Source organism: Brassica rapa, chromosome A03, assembly GCF_000309985.2.
Source record: "Brassica rapa cultivar Chiifu-401-42 chromosome A03, CAAS_Brap_v3.01, whole genome shotgun sequence".
Taxonomy (NCBI): Eukaryota; Viridiplantae; Streptophyta; class Magnoliopsida; order Brassicales; family Brassicaceae; genus Brassica; species Brassica rapa.
The window spans coordinates 34,076,136-34,091,368 of NC_024797.2; the positions used below are offsets into that span (position 1 = coordinate 34,076,136).

The 15,233-nt window shown below is 36.7% G+C and overlaps 2 protein-coding genes across 7 annotated transcripts; one reads left to right on the top strand and one right to left on the bottom strand.

Annotated features, from left to right (window-relative positions):
- Positions 1-5,991: 5,991 nt before the first annotated feature.
- LOC103849449 (peptide chain release factor PrfB2, chloroplastic) lies at positions 5,992-13,224 on the bottom strand. Of its 6 annotated transcripts, none has more exons than XM_033287806.1 (13): positions 12,832-13,224; positions 12,526-12,738; positions 12,331-12,432; positions 12,126-12,263; positions 11,626-11,930; positions 11,392-11,545; positions 8,165-11,305; positions 7,520-7,982; positions 7,164-7,261; positions 6,874-6,951; positions 6,734-6,815; positions 6,546-6,636; positions 5,992-6,456 (listed from the first exon to the last, which is right to left on the bottom strand). In XM_033287806.1, the coding sequence occupies exons 1-7, from the start codon at positions 13,222-13,224 to the stop codon at positions 11,171-11,173; spliced, it is 1,440 nt and encodes a 479-aa protein (XP_033143697.1). In that variant the 3' UTR covers positions 5,992-6,456; positions 6,546-6,636; positions 6,734-6,815; positions 6,874-6,951; positions 7,164-7,261; positions 7,520-7,982; positions 8,165-11,170. The 6 variants fall into 6 exon arrangements, with proteins under 6 accessions (XP_033143697.1, XP_033143699.1, XP_033143698.1 ...); XM_033287808.1 differs by having other exon boundaries at positions 7,520-7,613; positions 7,825-11,305; XM_033287807.1 differs by having other exon boundaries at positions 7,520-7,613; positions 7,692-11,305.
- A 138-nt stretch (positions 13,225-13,362) lies between these two features.
- On the top strand, positions 13,363-14,796 carry LOC103849447 (RNA pseudouridine synthase 1). The gene is made up of 2 exons (XM_009126207.3): positions 13,363-13,863; positions 13,944-14,796. The coding sequence occupies exons 1-2, from the start codon at positions 13,533-13,535 to the stop codon at positions 14,573-14,575; spliced, it is 963 nt and encodes a 320-aa protein (XP_009124455.1). The 5' UTR covers positions 13,363-13,532; the 3' UTR covers positions 14,576-14,796.
- The last annotated feature ends 437 nt before the right edge of the window (positions 14,797-15,233 follow it).

The window sequence follows — 15,233 nt, forward strand, 5'->3', positions numbered from 1 at the left end:
GATGCAGGGCCACTATTCAGGTGTTGGAGATTATAATTCCTATAGATGCCTAACTGTTGCATGCATGATATATTAGAGCTCATTCGCTTAACTCAGTGATCAGCTGTCGCATGTACCACCGGTTAACAGACTAGATCTTGTGTCTCACCGGTTAGATGCAGACACAAGAGAGTGTCGATCGATAGTCTATTAACACGTCGACCGATACACTTTTTCCAACATCGATCGATTGTCAGTTGAGGACATCGATCGACAGGTTCTAGCCAGGCCTATGCGCGAGTATGAAATGCCCTACTAAGATTCTAAATTGGCGGTTAGCCCTCTCTAGCAATCCTAATATGATAGATAGATGTCAGGATGGGATAACAAGGGTGCTTGAATATGCAATCCTATGATCAGGTTCTAGTTAGCTAGGCTAAAACAACCAATGAATACAAATCTATCATGAATATCACAACAAGGCAGATCTATAGTTTGGGGCTAATCCCACAAACCTATCTGAACCCTGGATCTAACAGTTGAACTACTCAGACATAGCAAAGCAATTCATATCAATAGATAAATAGAAACTCACAGAATAGATGATAAGAAAATGAAACAAGGAGTTCCAATCACAAGTGATATTCTCTCCAAATGAAACTTGTAACAAAATTAGGTCTAGAAAAGAAAAAGCTCTCTCTGCCGTCAAACACTTAGGCAGTATATATTCTACTAGGTTAAAAACTCGTCAGGGCATTTTGGTAATTTGGCTTGGCATTGGTCTTTAAGTCTGCTGAATCCAAAATGTCGCGTTTGGTGTCTCGACATCGATCGATATTAATCTTCATCTGTCGAGGCATTTCCTGATATCGATCGTCAGCACTGATGCGCATCGATCGATTATTCTTCCTCTCGTCGACCTCTAAGTGGTCAGCTCGGGTGAAATGTCCTTTATGCTCCAAAATGCTCCAAAGTCATAGCTTTACTCCGAAATGCACATGAACCTGAAAACATACCTAGAAGAGTAGAAAACATAGATATATATATATAGTAAAATAATAAAATACCATGGATAAAAATGGGTCAAATCCAAGGTATATCAACTCCCCCAGACATACCCTTTTGCTTGTCCTCAAGCAAAACATACAGGCAGTCTCTCTGAAAGAGGTTTGAAAATATTTGGGAACTTAAGATTTTAAGAACATAGAAATCTTTCCTCAACAATTTTGCAACCACATTTAAAAAGTCCTAATCACAAAAGCACACTATACAATATCCTAGCTTAGCAACCATTTCTAACATAACACAACTCATCAATTCACGTCTGACAACCCCTCTACTGATTTTATTTCTTAGCATAAATATAAAGTGAATGCTTTACCTTGGGAGTATCGATCACAGGATGCAAGGATTTCAGACTGGTATCTGGAGCTGCAGGTAAAAGTTAGTTCCTAGTTTCTCTCTCTCTAAATTTCTCTCTTGAGTCAAAGTCTGCTTCCATTGCAGGATCAGTGACCAAGATTGGACAGGCTTCCATGAATCAAAACTTAATTGTGGTTGCCACCAAGTTCTGTTCACTTCTTTTTGACCTATATCCAAGAGTTCTTTACGAAAGCGAGCCTTGAAGATTGCCGCCTCCAAGTCCCGTTTCGAACTCTTTTATTTGAGTCTTTTTGAATCAAGCCTTAATGGTTTTAGCCACCAAGTCCTGTTCAGACTCATCCTAATTAAACAATAGATCTTACTTATTTTTATTTTTTTTAATAGAACTAATCTAGGGTCGAAATCTAGAGAGAGAAAATGTGATAAATAATCTAAACCAGGTGTTACCTTCCAGACCTATCTGAAGAATCCGATCCCATGTATACCAAGCCCCAAGACAAGCGGTTATGTCAGGTTTAGTGTTGGAAATCAGCTTTGGTTACTTCATACGGTTCAAGGCAAGTGTGTAATTGATAGGTTGATCTGCTTTAGTATCTTTAGTGCTATCTGCAATCAGTAAATCTAAAATGGTGCCAAAGATTGGTTAGATATTCATGTTTATACCAATATAAGATTATAGTCCCTATTTTCGATAGCTAAGCATAATTTATTTGAAATTCCTTTTTACGTAAGAATAAAATAAATTATATCAGTAAATCTCCCCCCAGACTTAAATTACACTGTCCAAGTGTAACTCAGCCGGAGTTATGATGAAATGTGTATGATGTACGAAATGTAACAAGTAGGTAAGATACATCTGACCGGATTAAATATCGATCGATGGGTAAGTGTTACATCGATCGTCGTGTGGTTGCCTATGTCGAACGATGTCGACGTCTCGTCATCGGTCAAGTCCTCCTACTTGGTTCTCCTAAATCTGAAAGAGATAAAACGAAAAAAAAAATCAAATGCTAGCTAATAAAACCGAAGTAAAATACCTAATAGTGGGTTGCCTCCCATTCAGCGCTTGGTTATAGTCATTTAGCTTGACTGTGGTAGTGATTGGCTATTGGGTGGAGAAGCAGCTGCTTGTTGGAAAGCAAGCATCCACGTCATCTCTGCGCATTCTGGACCAAAGAGCCTCAATAAGTTCTTTTAGGGCATCCCATATATCTTCTGTTGTGGCATCATCATCCGAGTAAAGATAATCAACCTTTTATTTTAGATCTTCAACCAATTTTGCAGCATTTAAATCTCTGTCTCTTTTCCATTGTCCTAAAGCTTTTCTACAGCTGGATATATGATCCATTATATTTTCATTAGGAAAGAGCTCTGGGGAGTTCCAACCATCTAAAATAACATATCTGATGTTTTTCACTATCCAACCACTGTTTATAAAATTTGAAAGTTTTATTTTCCTTGTTTGTTTGGATAGAATATCTGCAAGTACCTGGACGATGGTCCGAACCCTACATACATTGTACTTTGGAATGTGGAAACGTTTCATGCCAATCCTTGTTTTCCAGCGCACGATCTAAACGACATTGAACACAGCGATTTGGTCGTTTTCTGGCCCATGACAATTGGTTCCCAGTACATGCAAACTCAAGCATATCACAATCTGATATTATTTGATTAAAAGAAAGAAATTAAATATGAGATCGTCGTTTTCCTCCTTCTTCCTCATGGTGTCCTGCTATTTCGTTAAAATCCCCAATCATAAACCAAGGACCATGTTTAAGGGTGGCAAAACGGGTAATAGGTTCCTAAACTTGATCTCTTTTTTTCTAAAAACACGATCCCCATAAATTAATGTCATATCGATATTTATTCCATTAATGACTGCTTTTACATCAATCATTCGATTATTCAAAAAATAAAACATCAACTTGAAATTCATCCATAAAAACAATGCTAAATTCATCTAAGTGGCTCAACAGTAAACAATTTTATTAAATCCTAAGTCAGCATGATTATTTTACAACAATAGCATCCTATTCTTCGTCTTAGAAAGGAACAAGAGTCTTGGACGATGCTTCTAACACATCTCCGTGAGGCGTCGAACTGTGAGATCGTTCCCTATCCCTCGACAATTTCAACTGAGTGTCTACATTGATGATATTGTGGCGGATGTTTGGCATCCACCATAACTATCTCCAGAATTATCGAATTTGACTTTGGCATTCTTGAAACCGTGACTTGCTGTTGTCCCCTCCGAGCTGAAATTGCTCTCTGCTTGTGTACTGATGTCTTGGCATTGATTCACGGTGAGGCTATTTGTTGATGTCCATCTTGTGATGTTGAAACCAACTAGCAAGTTACACTTCTTGTGAGTGCTTTTTGTTAATCTCCAAAATTCATTACTTCCCTATCACTTCTCTCTTTAGCTTTAATCATAAGGATTGAGCTTCCATGGACGATCTCGTGAGAGGGTCCTGATCCGTCCCGGTGAGTTAGATCATCCTCATATTTGAGCTCATCTCCACAAAGATTATCCTCATGAACAAGCATTAACTAATTACCATGAACAACATCCTGCATATCCTCGTCAGCTGAATGGTCACCGTTTCCCTGTTCATCGACATGGAGAGCATCTATTTTAAGAGTATCGTACAGCGGGATGAGATTAACTGCCGTGTTTTGAGCCTCGTACGGATGAGTGGATCATCTTGTGTACGGGAAGCATGAGCCCTCTCAGAGGATGGTCTAAAGGTGAAATCATCATCTTTGATATATGTTTGCTTGGTCGTACTCTTTAGTTTAGCATCCATAGTGTTCGAGCTTTCAGCTGCTGATTGAGCCTTTGCCGTCATAAGAACTGGCTCTGTTCTGGGGTCCTGGTATGCGACTGAAGCCTTAGCGCCTTGATCATTGATCATCAGAGGCCTGAGATTTTTCTCTTTCCACATTTGTTAGTTTCTTGATTATTCCCCTCACATGTCTGATTACGAGTGTAAGCATAAGGCTTATACTGTGTGTCATTATGCTTGCTATCGCATTTAGCACATAATGAGTAAGTGGATCGCTGGACCCTAGAGTATGAACTCGCTCTCTCCCTGAAAGGTTTCGACTTTTCTTCACTGACTTGAGATCCTCCATCCTGCTTAAAAGTTAGCCTTCCTCTTGCACTATTGGTTCAAACACGGTCTCACGAGAGGACTCTTGAAGGGATATTGATTTCAGACAGTCTTCGCTATCGTGTGTCATCAAGCTGCAAGTTGAACAATGTTAAAATAGTTGCTCGTATTGAAGCTTAATAGTGATGTCCTCTTTATTCTTTGACTGAAGTTTCCTCGTAAACTTCAGTGGCTTTGAAGAGTCAATTTCAACTTTGATCTTCCCGTCGGCAGCATTTACCAGATCTACTCACCTGAGCCTATCTCTAATGGCTTGAAGGTTATGTTCAGTACAGAGGTGAAGAGGGATTCCCTAGAGTTGAATCCAAAACGAGACCATCGAAGGATACTTATCGTTGATCACCGGTTCCCAACACACAAGGACGAACATACAGAAGTTGTGATGAAAGGGTCCTTGGCTTAGGAAAGAATTAAGATCCTCCTTGTTCTCGAAATTGAATAGAAATTGTTCCATTTCCCATGTTGCAAGCAGAGATCTTTTCCGACATAACCCACTGCTCTGGCATAGCCACAATGAGGCGATCAACATTCTGTTGTTTTTTTGTTTAAAAAACAAGCTATACTCTCTAATGAGGTTATCATCAGCCTGATCTGAAAGCTGGATGGGTTCACCATAATCGTCCAAAGTGTATTCATTTTCCTTCGCTTGATGCCATTGAAGCGGGTTAGTGAAGAAGACAGTCGACGAAACTGTTACAAAGACTGTTTTATGAACAGATCGGAAGCATAACGGGGAAGAACGATGGATTGTGGTTGATGAAGAAGGCATGGTCACTAAAAGACGACGAAGATCGATCTGATGATGAAGAGACTTGTCGATCACCGAATAGTGAATCGAAAAGATGAGATCACGATCTCATGTAGCCTCCCCGAAAATCGCCATCAGAGCTCCCGAAAACCCCTAGTTTGTTATGTTTCCCTTTTGCCTTGCCAGAATTTAAGATATTCTATAGAATTTAGTTGTTACTAATCCCACATATATCAAGTGGTTTGAGAAGTTGCGGATATAGAATATAGGAACAAAAGATAGTGTATATATTCTACTATATTTTAAAAATTGAGTAAATAATGCTATATTCTTGTGGCTTCAATATAAGATTCGATTTATTTTGACAAATTTTGAAAGCTAAGTACTAAATCCAGTGGTATACTATCTTCTACGTGATATCGAATCCGATATAAATAATAAACTATACTAGGGTAGGCCAGTCCTACGGGCGAGAAGTATTTATTATTCGGTTTTGTTATTTTTATTAAAAAATCATATGTTTATCTAATTAATGAAGAATTTTCATTTTTATTATATAATTATTTTACATTTTTCAATACTGGTATTATTCAGATTTGTAGTTTATTTTTTACATTCTCTGTGAAATCTACTATTGTTTTAAATTATGTAAAACTTAAACTGTACCTATCACTCTTAATCAACTTGAAACATAACACATTACTGTTTAAAGATTTACATATTTTTTAAATTATCAAATAAACCATATCATCAAAAATAATTAGGACCTTTTAAAACATGGTTTACTTTAAGACGTCTATAATTAACAACTGAGAGAAAAGATGTCAATGTCGCAGCTGATTGCGGCACAGCTAGCTTCTATGTTTTCACGGTGTTGTTGGGAGAATTTTCAATTTCGAGCTTTTATAGGAATCAGTCACTTGGATTGTAGGAATGGTTGCTTCTCCAGATTCTGGCTGTTGCGGCTCAAAAATCAGTTTAGCCTTATTTCCAAAAGAGCTCATGCCAGCAACTTATTTATGTCACAATCACTGTCACTTGATTTACATTCCATTTCAGTGATCATATTCAGGGGTTTCGCTTTTGGCTTTTCATCTTTCCTTTGTTTCTTCAATAATATCTCCTTAGCTTTCAATAAACTCAGTTGCTTAATCGAATTTATGTTGCATCCTGCTTGATTTTAAATTCAATCAGAATCCACCATTAAATATTCAAATTACGTAAGCGCTCATTTGATTTTAGTGTTGAGTCACTCTCACCGAGATTGGCTTATAGTAAATCTCAGCAACCAGACCCTATGCTTGTGAACATGTAGGAGTTCTTAGATCGAGTCTTAAGAACCTTAGCGCACTACATCGACATAGAGAGATAGCATGAAATGGTGTGTTGGATTAGCGTAGTTTAATGCGAAATTAAGTAGTACCTAAGCAGATGAAAAGCTGCTTACATTTCTCACTTTGGTGTCTCTGGCATATAAATCAGTTGTGACCAATATAAAGTTGACTTACATATTAGTCAAGTAACTGTACCTATAGGTGAATGACACATGAAAGGAGTAGCATTACTGCTGAAACTATTAGTGCTTACACTTTGTAGTTCACTGTCGGATATAGTAGTCCAAGAAATGCCTCTTCAATTTTATATCAGCCATTTTTGGAATGTTTACTGCATGTAGAAATTGACACTTTTGCAAAGAAAAAGATGACAGTACGCTCTATCCTCTAAATATACAAAAGTGGTATAATGTAAAGAAAAGAAATGGAGACAAAATCCTAAATAATGAGAAAAAATCTTGCAACTCATTGGAAAAACAAAAATCTACACAAAGACAAACTTCAAAATAAAAGAAAAATATGTTTTTGGATAAAAGAAAGAACCTCGCTCTTCAAGGATGTCGAGGGAGCAATGATCAAATTGCAAAGAGAAATGCAGCCCCTGAACTTCACAGATGGTTTAAACTCAAGGAACTTGATATCTGTAAGCATAATCCAAAGTTTTTTAGTAGACACATTGGAGAATTTGATAGCATGATTTGAGAGAATATTTTAGTTCTACTGGATTTTATTTCAGCTCAAAAATACTGAGGAAAATAGCAAAAAGGAGAAGGTAGTAACAGAGCGCATCCACCATATAAGAGCTCCCAAAATCAGATTCTCTATATTCTTTATTATATGAGAATAAACATCTCACTTTCCATCTGAAATTCAAATTGTTCAGACCCTAAAGGACTCACATTCACAATGTAAAGATTCACACTTTGAGCTATTGGAAGACGACAAATATTTCTGGTTTTGGCAGTTTTGCAGATATCCATAGCTTTGGTAGCCCTGCTAATGAAACAGTAATTAATTGCAAATAATAAATCAAATCTCAAATGAAACAACGCTAGATTCTAAATTCCATACCTTTGGTTGCAATTGAAAAAAGAAAAACAGAAGGCTGTAACACATGAGTTAACTACTTATCCTAAATTTTATTCTACATCAGCTTTTAAACCAAATAGTAGCCAGTCCAAGTAGTTCACTGTGATTACGGAACCTGAAGAATTGGTAGAACCAGCTCGGTTGGTGAATCACTAAACTGAATCAGAAAAGGTGAGTCGTAGAGCCTGTAATTCTGATTGCAGCGAGGCACATCAAATCCGCCTAAGGAGTACATATTCCGGTAAGTGGTAAGACGGTGGACGTTGAGGGTGGCTGGTATGGGAGTTGCATGAAAACATGAAAAATGAATGAAAACATAATTAACAAACGGATTCAACAACATGAACGAGAAAGGTTTAATATATTATTGAAAACATAAGCTGGATAACTCAGAGTATAAACGCCGTGATGTGTCCAGAACCGACGATGATAATGAGTTTAGAGAACAAAACAACCTTAGCTTCAAGGAGGAGCATGTCTAGGCCTATCAGCTCACCACCTCTTTTCATGTTTCTAGCTTCCCAGAAACTCAACAATCGCACCTCCACAGTAGAACAACACGCCTGGCCTTCAAATCAGCGAGCATGATAGATGACCGAGACATTAAATCGAAGAAGAAGAGTATCTTTATGATATTAGTAATCGGGAGGATGTTTTTCGAAAGGTGAAGTCTGCCCTTTTTATAGGTGAAATCCACAGCCTGCAAGGGAGATAAGAAGCAATGAATGATTGATCGTGGTGGGCGTGGATCCAAGGATTAAAGAACGCTGTTAATGGTGATGAAGCACTTCATTGCATAACGGATTTGAGGAGATTAAGCGCAAGCATAACGGCGGGAATGTTGAACAGCACAGAGAACCAACATGAAGAGCTGACTCGGAGATCCTTCAAGAACATCATGGTTGTTTGACATAATCAGAGTTCGTGAAGACGACAAACCCTAGAAATCTATTATCAATATTCAAGATGAAGATGAAATTCTAATTAGGTTATTTTTTGAGACCAAACAAAATTGATACGACCTGATAAGACCCGATTACATGAAATAATAAGAAAGGAATAAAACATTTGTTAAAGCCCATAAAAATCACTCCACGAACGAAAGCAAATAACTCGAGAATTAGTGTGCCACGTGTCGTGATTTCCTCCTTCTATTTTCTGATGTGGCATCATAGGAGAAGAGAGTAGCTCTTCTTTATAATAATAGATAGATATGGCAAGACTTTGTTGTTACACTAAAAATAGGTATCTGTAAATTTAGAAAGAATACACTAACCAATCAAGAAAAGAAAATGGAGTGTAATGATGATTGAAATCCGTATTTAAAAAACTATATTTACTTACTTTTTAATTGCTATTAAAAATATTAAAAAGTAGAGAATGTAATAAGAAAATCCAGAGAGAATAAATTACATACTCCCTCTATTCTAAATATAAAATATTTAGGTAGAAACACACATATTAAGAAAACTACTTTTTGTCTGAAAATATCATTAAAACTAAAAATTAATAGTATTCAACCAATTACAAAAAAATACTATTAAAATATGATTGAGTAAACAGTTTTTAATAGAGCCGTCGAGAGAAAAAAAAAAGAGATTTTTTATAGTTTCAAGCCGATGGCAGGAGGCTTCTATAGCTCCGTTATCGGCTTGTTTGATTCGTTCTGCTTCTCTTTCTTTGATTTAATTTACTCCTCGTTTATATAAATAAATATTTTAAAAAATAAAAAAAAATAGTTTCAAACGTAATTTTTAATTTTCAAAAAGAAAATTTGAAAATTTTTAAAAAAGAATTCGAAAAAATAAAAAATAAGATTATAAAAAAGTTAAAATTTGAAAACATAAAAGTATATATTTTATTTATTTATTTAAATAATAATTTATTATATATAGAGAAGGCTATCTTCGCTTGAGACGAGCGTTTAATTTGATTGCCAATTTGTTTTAAATCTGGCAAAGTTTTTTATTATTCTTTTGTATGCTTTTTCCAATGGATTTGGAGAGATAAAAGTTTTGGTTCAATTGAACCGTTTAGAAAAGGTAATTGACAGATCTACTGCGGATGGTGGCGACGGATCTTACCGGCTTCAATCGTTGACTGTTCTTCATGTGACAGTGATGGAGTTCTTTCTGCAAACTATGGTTACTTCAAAAAGCAGCATCAAATTCTATGGAACAGTAATCTCTTTGACTCTATTATTATCAATAGAGCAATATAAAGAGTTGTCTTATCTCAGTGGCTCCTACTGGAGTATTAAAAAGAGAGTGATAATCGTTCTCAATTCATTCTGAAGCGTGGTGTTTTTGGATTAATAAGAAGATTATCTCCCTTGAGATCCAGCTTCTCCAAAAGCAATATGGAGTTTTTATATGAAAATCTTTAGTCATCCATACGCAAGATGTGTTGTTAGTTTACTTTGGATCTCTACTGGTGTATCCTTTTTCTACTCTTTTGTTTTGATAATTCTCATTGTTTAGAACTTTTTGACTATAAGACTTAATAATACAATCCAGTCTTAAAAAAAAAAGACGTCTCCCTAATTACTGAATTAAATTAAGGTTGTAAATGATGAAAAAAAAAACAGTTTTTAATAAAGTAAAAGTTACCTAGAAAAATAAAAACATCTTATATATTAGAACATCCAAAATCTGCAAAAAAACATCATACTTTTAGGAACAGAGAAAGTATATATATACCTTCACATTATTTGTTAAAGAAAACGACACAGTATTAAAGAAAAAAACATAATGGCTTAAAATGTCCAAATTCCCTTTAATGAAAGATATGGTTTAGACTGAAAGGTATGGGTAATTAGTGGAAGACTCCCAAAGTGTATCATGTATTAGTAGTATACATTCCCTCACTCATTCCTTTGTCACCTTTAAAGCTTAAATAATGTATAAGGCTATGGTGCATACTTAGTCTAATAGCTAAGTTATTTTTTCAAAACTATAGGAGGTTAAATAAATGTAGTGGTTCAATTGTAATTTTTTTTTAACATTGGATAACACATTAAATCATCATATAATATAATCTTTAACTCTATTAGATATGATGAGCACATGCAACATATGCAATAATGATGAACAATTATAATTTTTGGAAGTAGATAAAAAATGTTTATGTTTTAATAGTATTGATATTTTATTGTATTTTATTTGGGTGGATTAACAAAACCCATAAGCTATCTTTGGTGCTTCATTAGTTAGTTTTTAAGTGTCTTCCATCTCATATTTAATGGTTCTTTAGATGCTTTACTAATGCGTAATGATTTACTGTATTTAGAAAAAAATTAAAAAGGTTTGATTTAAATTCTAGAAGAAATATTGGAGTATAAAGATTACAAACTTAAGCCTTTTGAAAACAATGAGTTTGCGTTTCAGAGTTTTGTATACAACTCTATTTAATACTAACTACTAAAGCGGCAGAGATAGCTCAAGAGTCGAGATTCAAAAACCTTAATGTTCATCATCACTTTTGTCCAAAGAAGAAGATAAGAAGCTCAATATGAAACCATCCAAATCTCCTTCAAGAACTGAGTCAGGATCAGAGACTTCGTAGTTTGTTCTCAGATCCTTCACCATTCTGTATGGCTGCAAAAAACAAAGAATACTCAGCTCGTTTTCAGCTAATATAAACTCAAATTAGAGCAGAAACGAGTGAACTTGGTATCACATACATGGAGAACATAAGTTCTAATCTGATTTCCCCAACTGATCTCGGTTAGTGATTGTGTATGTTGCGCATTCATTGCTGTCTGACGAGCCATTTCTAGTTGGTCTAGTCGTGACTGTAGCACTGCCATTGCTGAAGCCTTGTTCATATGCTGCGACCTGGATACCAAAGTAAAAGATTGGGCATAAAAACCAAAATGAACCAAAGCAAAAACGAAGCACAACTTTTAATACCAGACCTTTCATTCTGACAAGTTGCTGTTATGCCAGTTGGTATGTGAATGATTCTTACAGCACTGTCCGTCGTGTTAGCATGCTGTCCACCAGCTCCTCCAGAACGGAACCGCTCTATCCGGAGATCCGAGTCATTGATCTGCACTCGGGTCGACCCGTCACCTAGAATCGGAATCACCGCAACCGCAGCAAATGATGTGTGCCTCCGTTTTCCACTATCAAACGGTGATATACGCACCAGCCTATGAACTCCAACTTCTGCTTTTGCATATCCATAGGCGTATTCACCATTCAGTTTGATTGTCGCACGCTGTTTAAGACATAAGATCAAAAATTATACCAATTTCCATTAAACAGAAGAGACTTAGTAGTGAACCAAAGTCAGATAACTTCTTGAGTTAGTCTAGTGCAGGAGCATAAATTAGCTCAAGTGGTTTGTCGTAGTAGCTGTATGATGTGTAGTCTCTCTAAACAAAAAAAAAAGTCTTTTATATATAAAACCAACCTTGATTCCTGCCATCTCCCCAGGCATTTCATCGACGACAGTGACAGAGAATTTGCGTCGTTGAGCCCATGTTTTGTACATGTCCATTACCATTGATGCCCAATCGTTGCTCTCGGTTCCTCCAGCTCCAGCTTGAACCTATTCCAATAAAGCCTTTTTCATAAGATGTCAGAGATGGAGAGAACTCTAATGTCTCTATTGTCACCTCTATGTAGCAGGAACAATGATCATTCTCAGCAGATAATAAAGCCTCCAGTTCTTTCTCTTTCGAAACCCTTCTCATTTCGGTCAATGCACTCATAGTTTCCTGCAGTAATAATCATGGTTTTAGCAATAGGGATGATGAATTACTATGAAGCCATATTAGCAATTCAGAAAACACATGCCTAGAAACTCCCACCGATTCTAACTCTGAGTCATTCTCCTCTTTAGCGAGTTTTAACATGTCAATGTGTTCAAGCAACTCTCTCTCAAACGTCATAACCCCTTTCATTTTCCCTGTGAGCGAACCGTGCTCTCGGCTTATCTTACCAGCATGAGTTGGATCATCCCAGAGATGAGGTTTATTCAACTCTACAGATAACATTCTAAGCCTCACCAACAGTTTTTTCCACTGCCAAAAAAGAAAAAAAAAACCATAACAAAAACTTGAACATACATCCAAACTCAATTCAATAGTGTAAAGTTTCAGTTTTTTCTTTATAACCTGCAAGCGTCTCTTGATGACTTGAATGGACTGTGCAATTGCTGCAGCGTGGCTCTTCCAATCACTCTCGTTTTCGTCTAAAATCGGCCATTGGTTAGCTATGATTCGTTCCACCGTAAGTCCGTCACAAGTCGAAGCAACAGGTACAGCTTCTGAGCTCAATGGTCGAGTCGTGGAGACGAAATTGCTTCTGGAAATAGTCAAGTTGCTAATTTTTCTAGATTCGAATCCAGAAGATGTAGTTTTGAAGCTTCTTGTTGCATCTGAGGAGAACCCAGAAGCCGAAACTGAATCTGCAAACGCGTGGGAGAAAATACTTGCGATTTCGATTCCATGGGTTTTCCAGAGTAGGACAGCTCTGCTTCGTGATCTACTGATGATCAACGATGACATTTCTCTCTGTATCGAATTTTTGATTCTTGCTTTGTCAAGAGTAGGGTTTCTTTGTTGTTTTTGAGGAGCGCTGGCTAAAACGGTGCCGTTTAGAAGAAACCGCAACCAGAGATTCCAAAGCCAAACCGAATCATGCTTGAAACTAAACCGAAATCGAACCAAATTAATCTGTTGCTTTCTGCTTATTTAACCAACTGAAGTTTACTAAAATTTTGATATTTGAGCTTTTATTTAGAAACCAGACCCGGCAAAACCGAGTTTTAACAAAAATTGGAAACAAAAAAACCGAAGAGAGCACTAACATTCCAATGTCTGCTTCTCCTCTTCTCCTTCGAAACCTCTTCTCAGCTAACAAAATACTTATAAAACCCTATTTCGCCAACTCCGTCAAAGCCATGGAAGCTCGACACGATCTCCCCATAACCAGTCTAGATTACCCTAAACCTATTTCCGCTCCGCCCCCTCCGATCTCGAAAGACATTGAACTCAAAAGAGCCATTGAAGCTTCTTCAAAATCGAGTCTCTTCAATCTTACAAGAGACGATGTGTTATACGAAGACGAATGGCTCATGGCCGTAGATAAGCCAAAAGGTGTCTACTGCGAATCTATTCTTTCCTCTGCTCCTAAGATCATCGTTGGTGAGTAGATCTCAAATTACTTGTGAAAAATATGTAAAATCAATCTGTCTTCCATAATTGATCTGTTTTTATCTACTCAGATTCATCGAATGAGTTTCATCTCGCAAATAGGTTAGACCGTGACACTAGCGGCGTTATGCTCATAACTAAGTCCCATAAAGTCGCTGCTAAGCTCGTTAAAGCGTTCACAGAACACAAGATTCGCAAATCCTACATCGCTCTCTCCATTGGACCATCACCAAACTGGAGCAAGATCACGGTTAAGTCAGGTCATGGACGCTCCAAACACGGAGCTTGGCGCGTTTACGCTGCCTTGGATGTTGGTAGAGTCTTACCGGGAGGATCATTCGTTAGAGATATGGAGACAACATTTGAAGTTGTATCCATAAACGGGGAAAACCCCCAACCTTCTGAATCAGAAAGTACAATTGTTGTCGAGGGCGAACCAGAATTGAGTTGTGTCGGAGACGATGTTGTTGTGGTAAGGGCCTTCCCACGAAGTGGTAGGACGCATCAGATTAGGTTACATTGTCAATATCTTGGGATTCCGATTAGAGGAGATGTTAAGTATCATGGGATGTATGAGTGGAGAGGGAGAACATCCGAGGGTCATGAGCTTCATGCTGAGAGTTTGTCTTTGGATCATCCGGTTACAGGTGATCCTCTTGTTATCCAGGCTCCTCTTCCGTGTTGGGCCGCCGGAGATGTTTGATGTAACAGTTTAAAGTTGAATGGTCACTGACTCACTGCCAAGATTTTGACAGTCGTTTCTCTGGCAAAGATTGCTCGATGAGCAAGAACACATAATCCTCTTTCAAAATCCTGAAATCTTTTTCAGTTACGCTTATGTTCCTATTTTTTATTATTTCCATCCTTATTTTCTTTTTGTCAACCTCATGAATTTAAATTAAAAAGGGAAGATGAGTCAAACCACACAAAGAAAACGATACTGAAATAATTCTAACACAACGACTCGCCCAGGCATTTGGGTACTGTATCAGGTATTTTGGATAATTTTTGTACTGTTCGGGTAATTATAAATATCAGATTGGATTCGGTTCGGTATCCGGATATTATCTGAATGAACTAAAAATTTTGGTTCCAATTTTGTTTTGGTTTTATCCGATCATAACTGAAAATACATATTTCTAATCTGAAATATCCGGTTTAAATTTGATTATATATATCCAAACATGTCAAAAATATCCAAAAGTAACAAAAATACCTATATTATCCAAAACTAACTAAAATGTTTAAAATTTTAATCATTTTTAATATTAGAATTATTATCAGTATTAATATAATTAATATTTATTGATATATATTTGTACTTTAGATATTGTCGGATACCCGTAGTTTTTGGATTCGGT

Coding starts and splice junctions, on each gene's coding strand:
- LOC103849449 (XM_033287806.1), bottom strand. CDS start 13,224: ATGTCATCGTTGATCATCAGTAGATCACGAAGCAGAGCTGTCCTACTC. Junction 11,931..12,125: donor GGGAGATGGCAGGAATCAAG/GTTGGTTTTATA, acceptor TGTCTTAAACAG/CGTGCGACAATCAAACTGAA. Junction 11,306..11,391: donor TTAGAACTTATGTTCTCCAT/GTATGTGATACC, acceptor TGTTTTTTGCAG/CCATACAGAATGGTGAAGGA.
- LOC103849447 (XM_009126207.3), top strand. CDS start 13,533: ATGTCTGCTTCTCCTCTTCTCCTTCGAAACCTCTTCTCAGCTAACAAA. Junction 13,864..13,943: donor TGCTCCTAAGATCATCGTTG/GTGAGTAGATCT, acceptor TTATCTACTCAG/ATTCATCGAATGAGTTTCAT.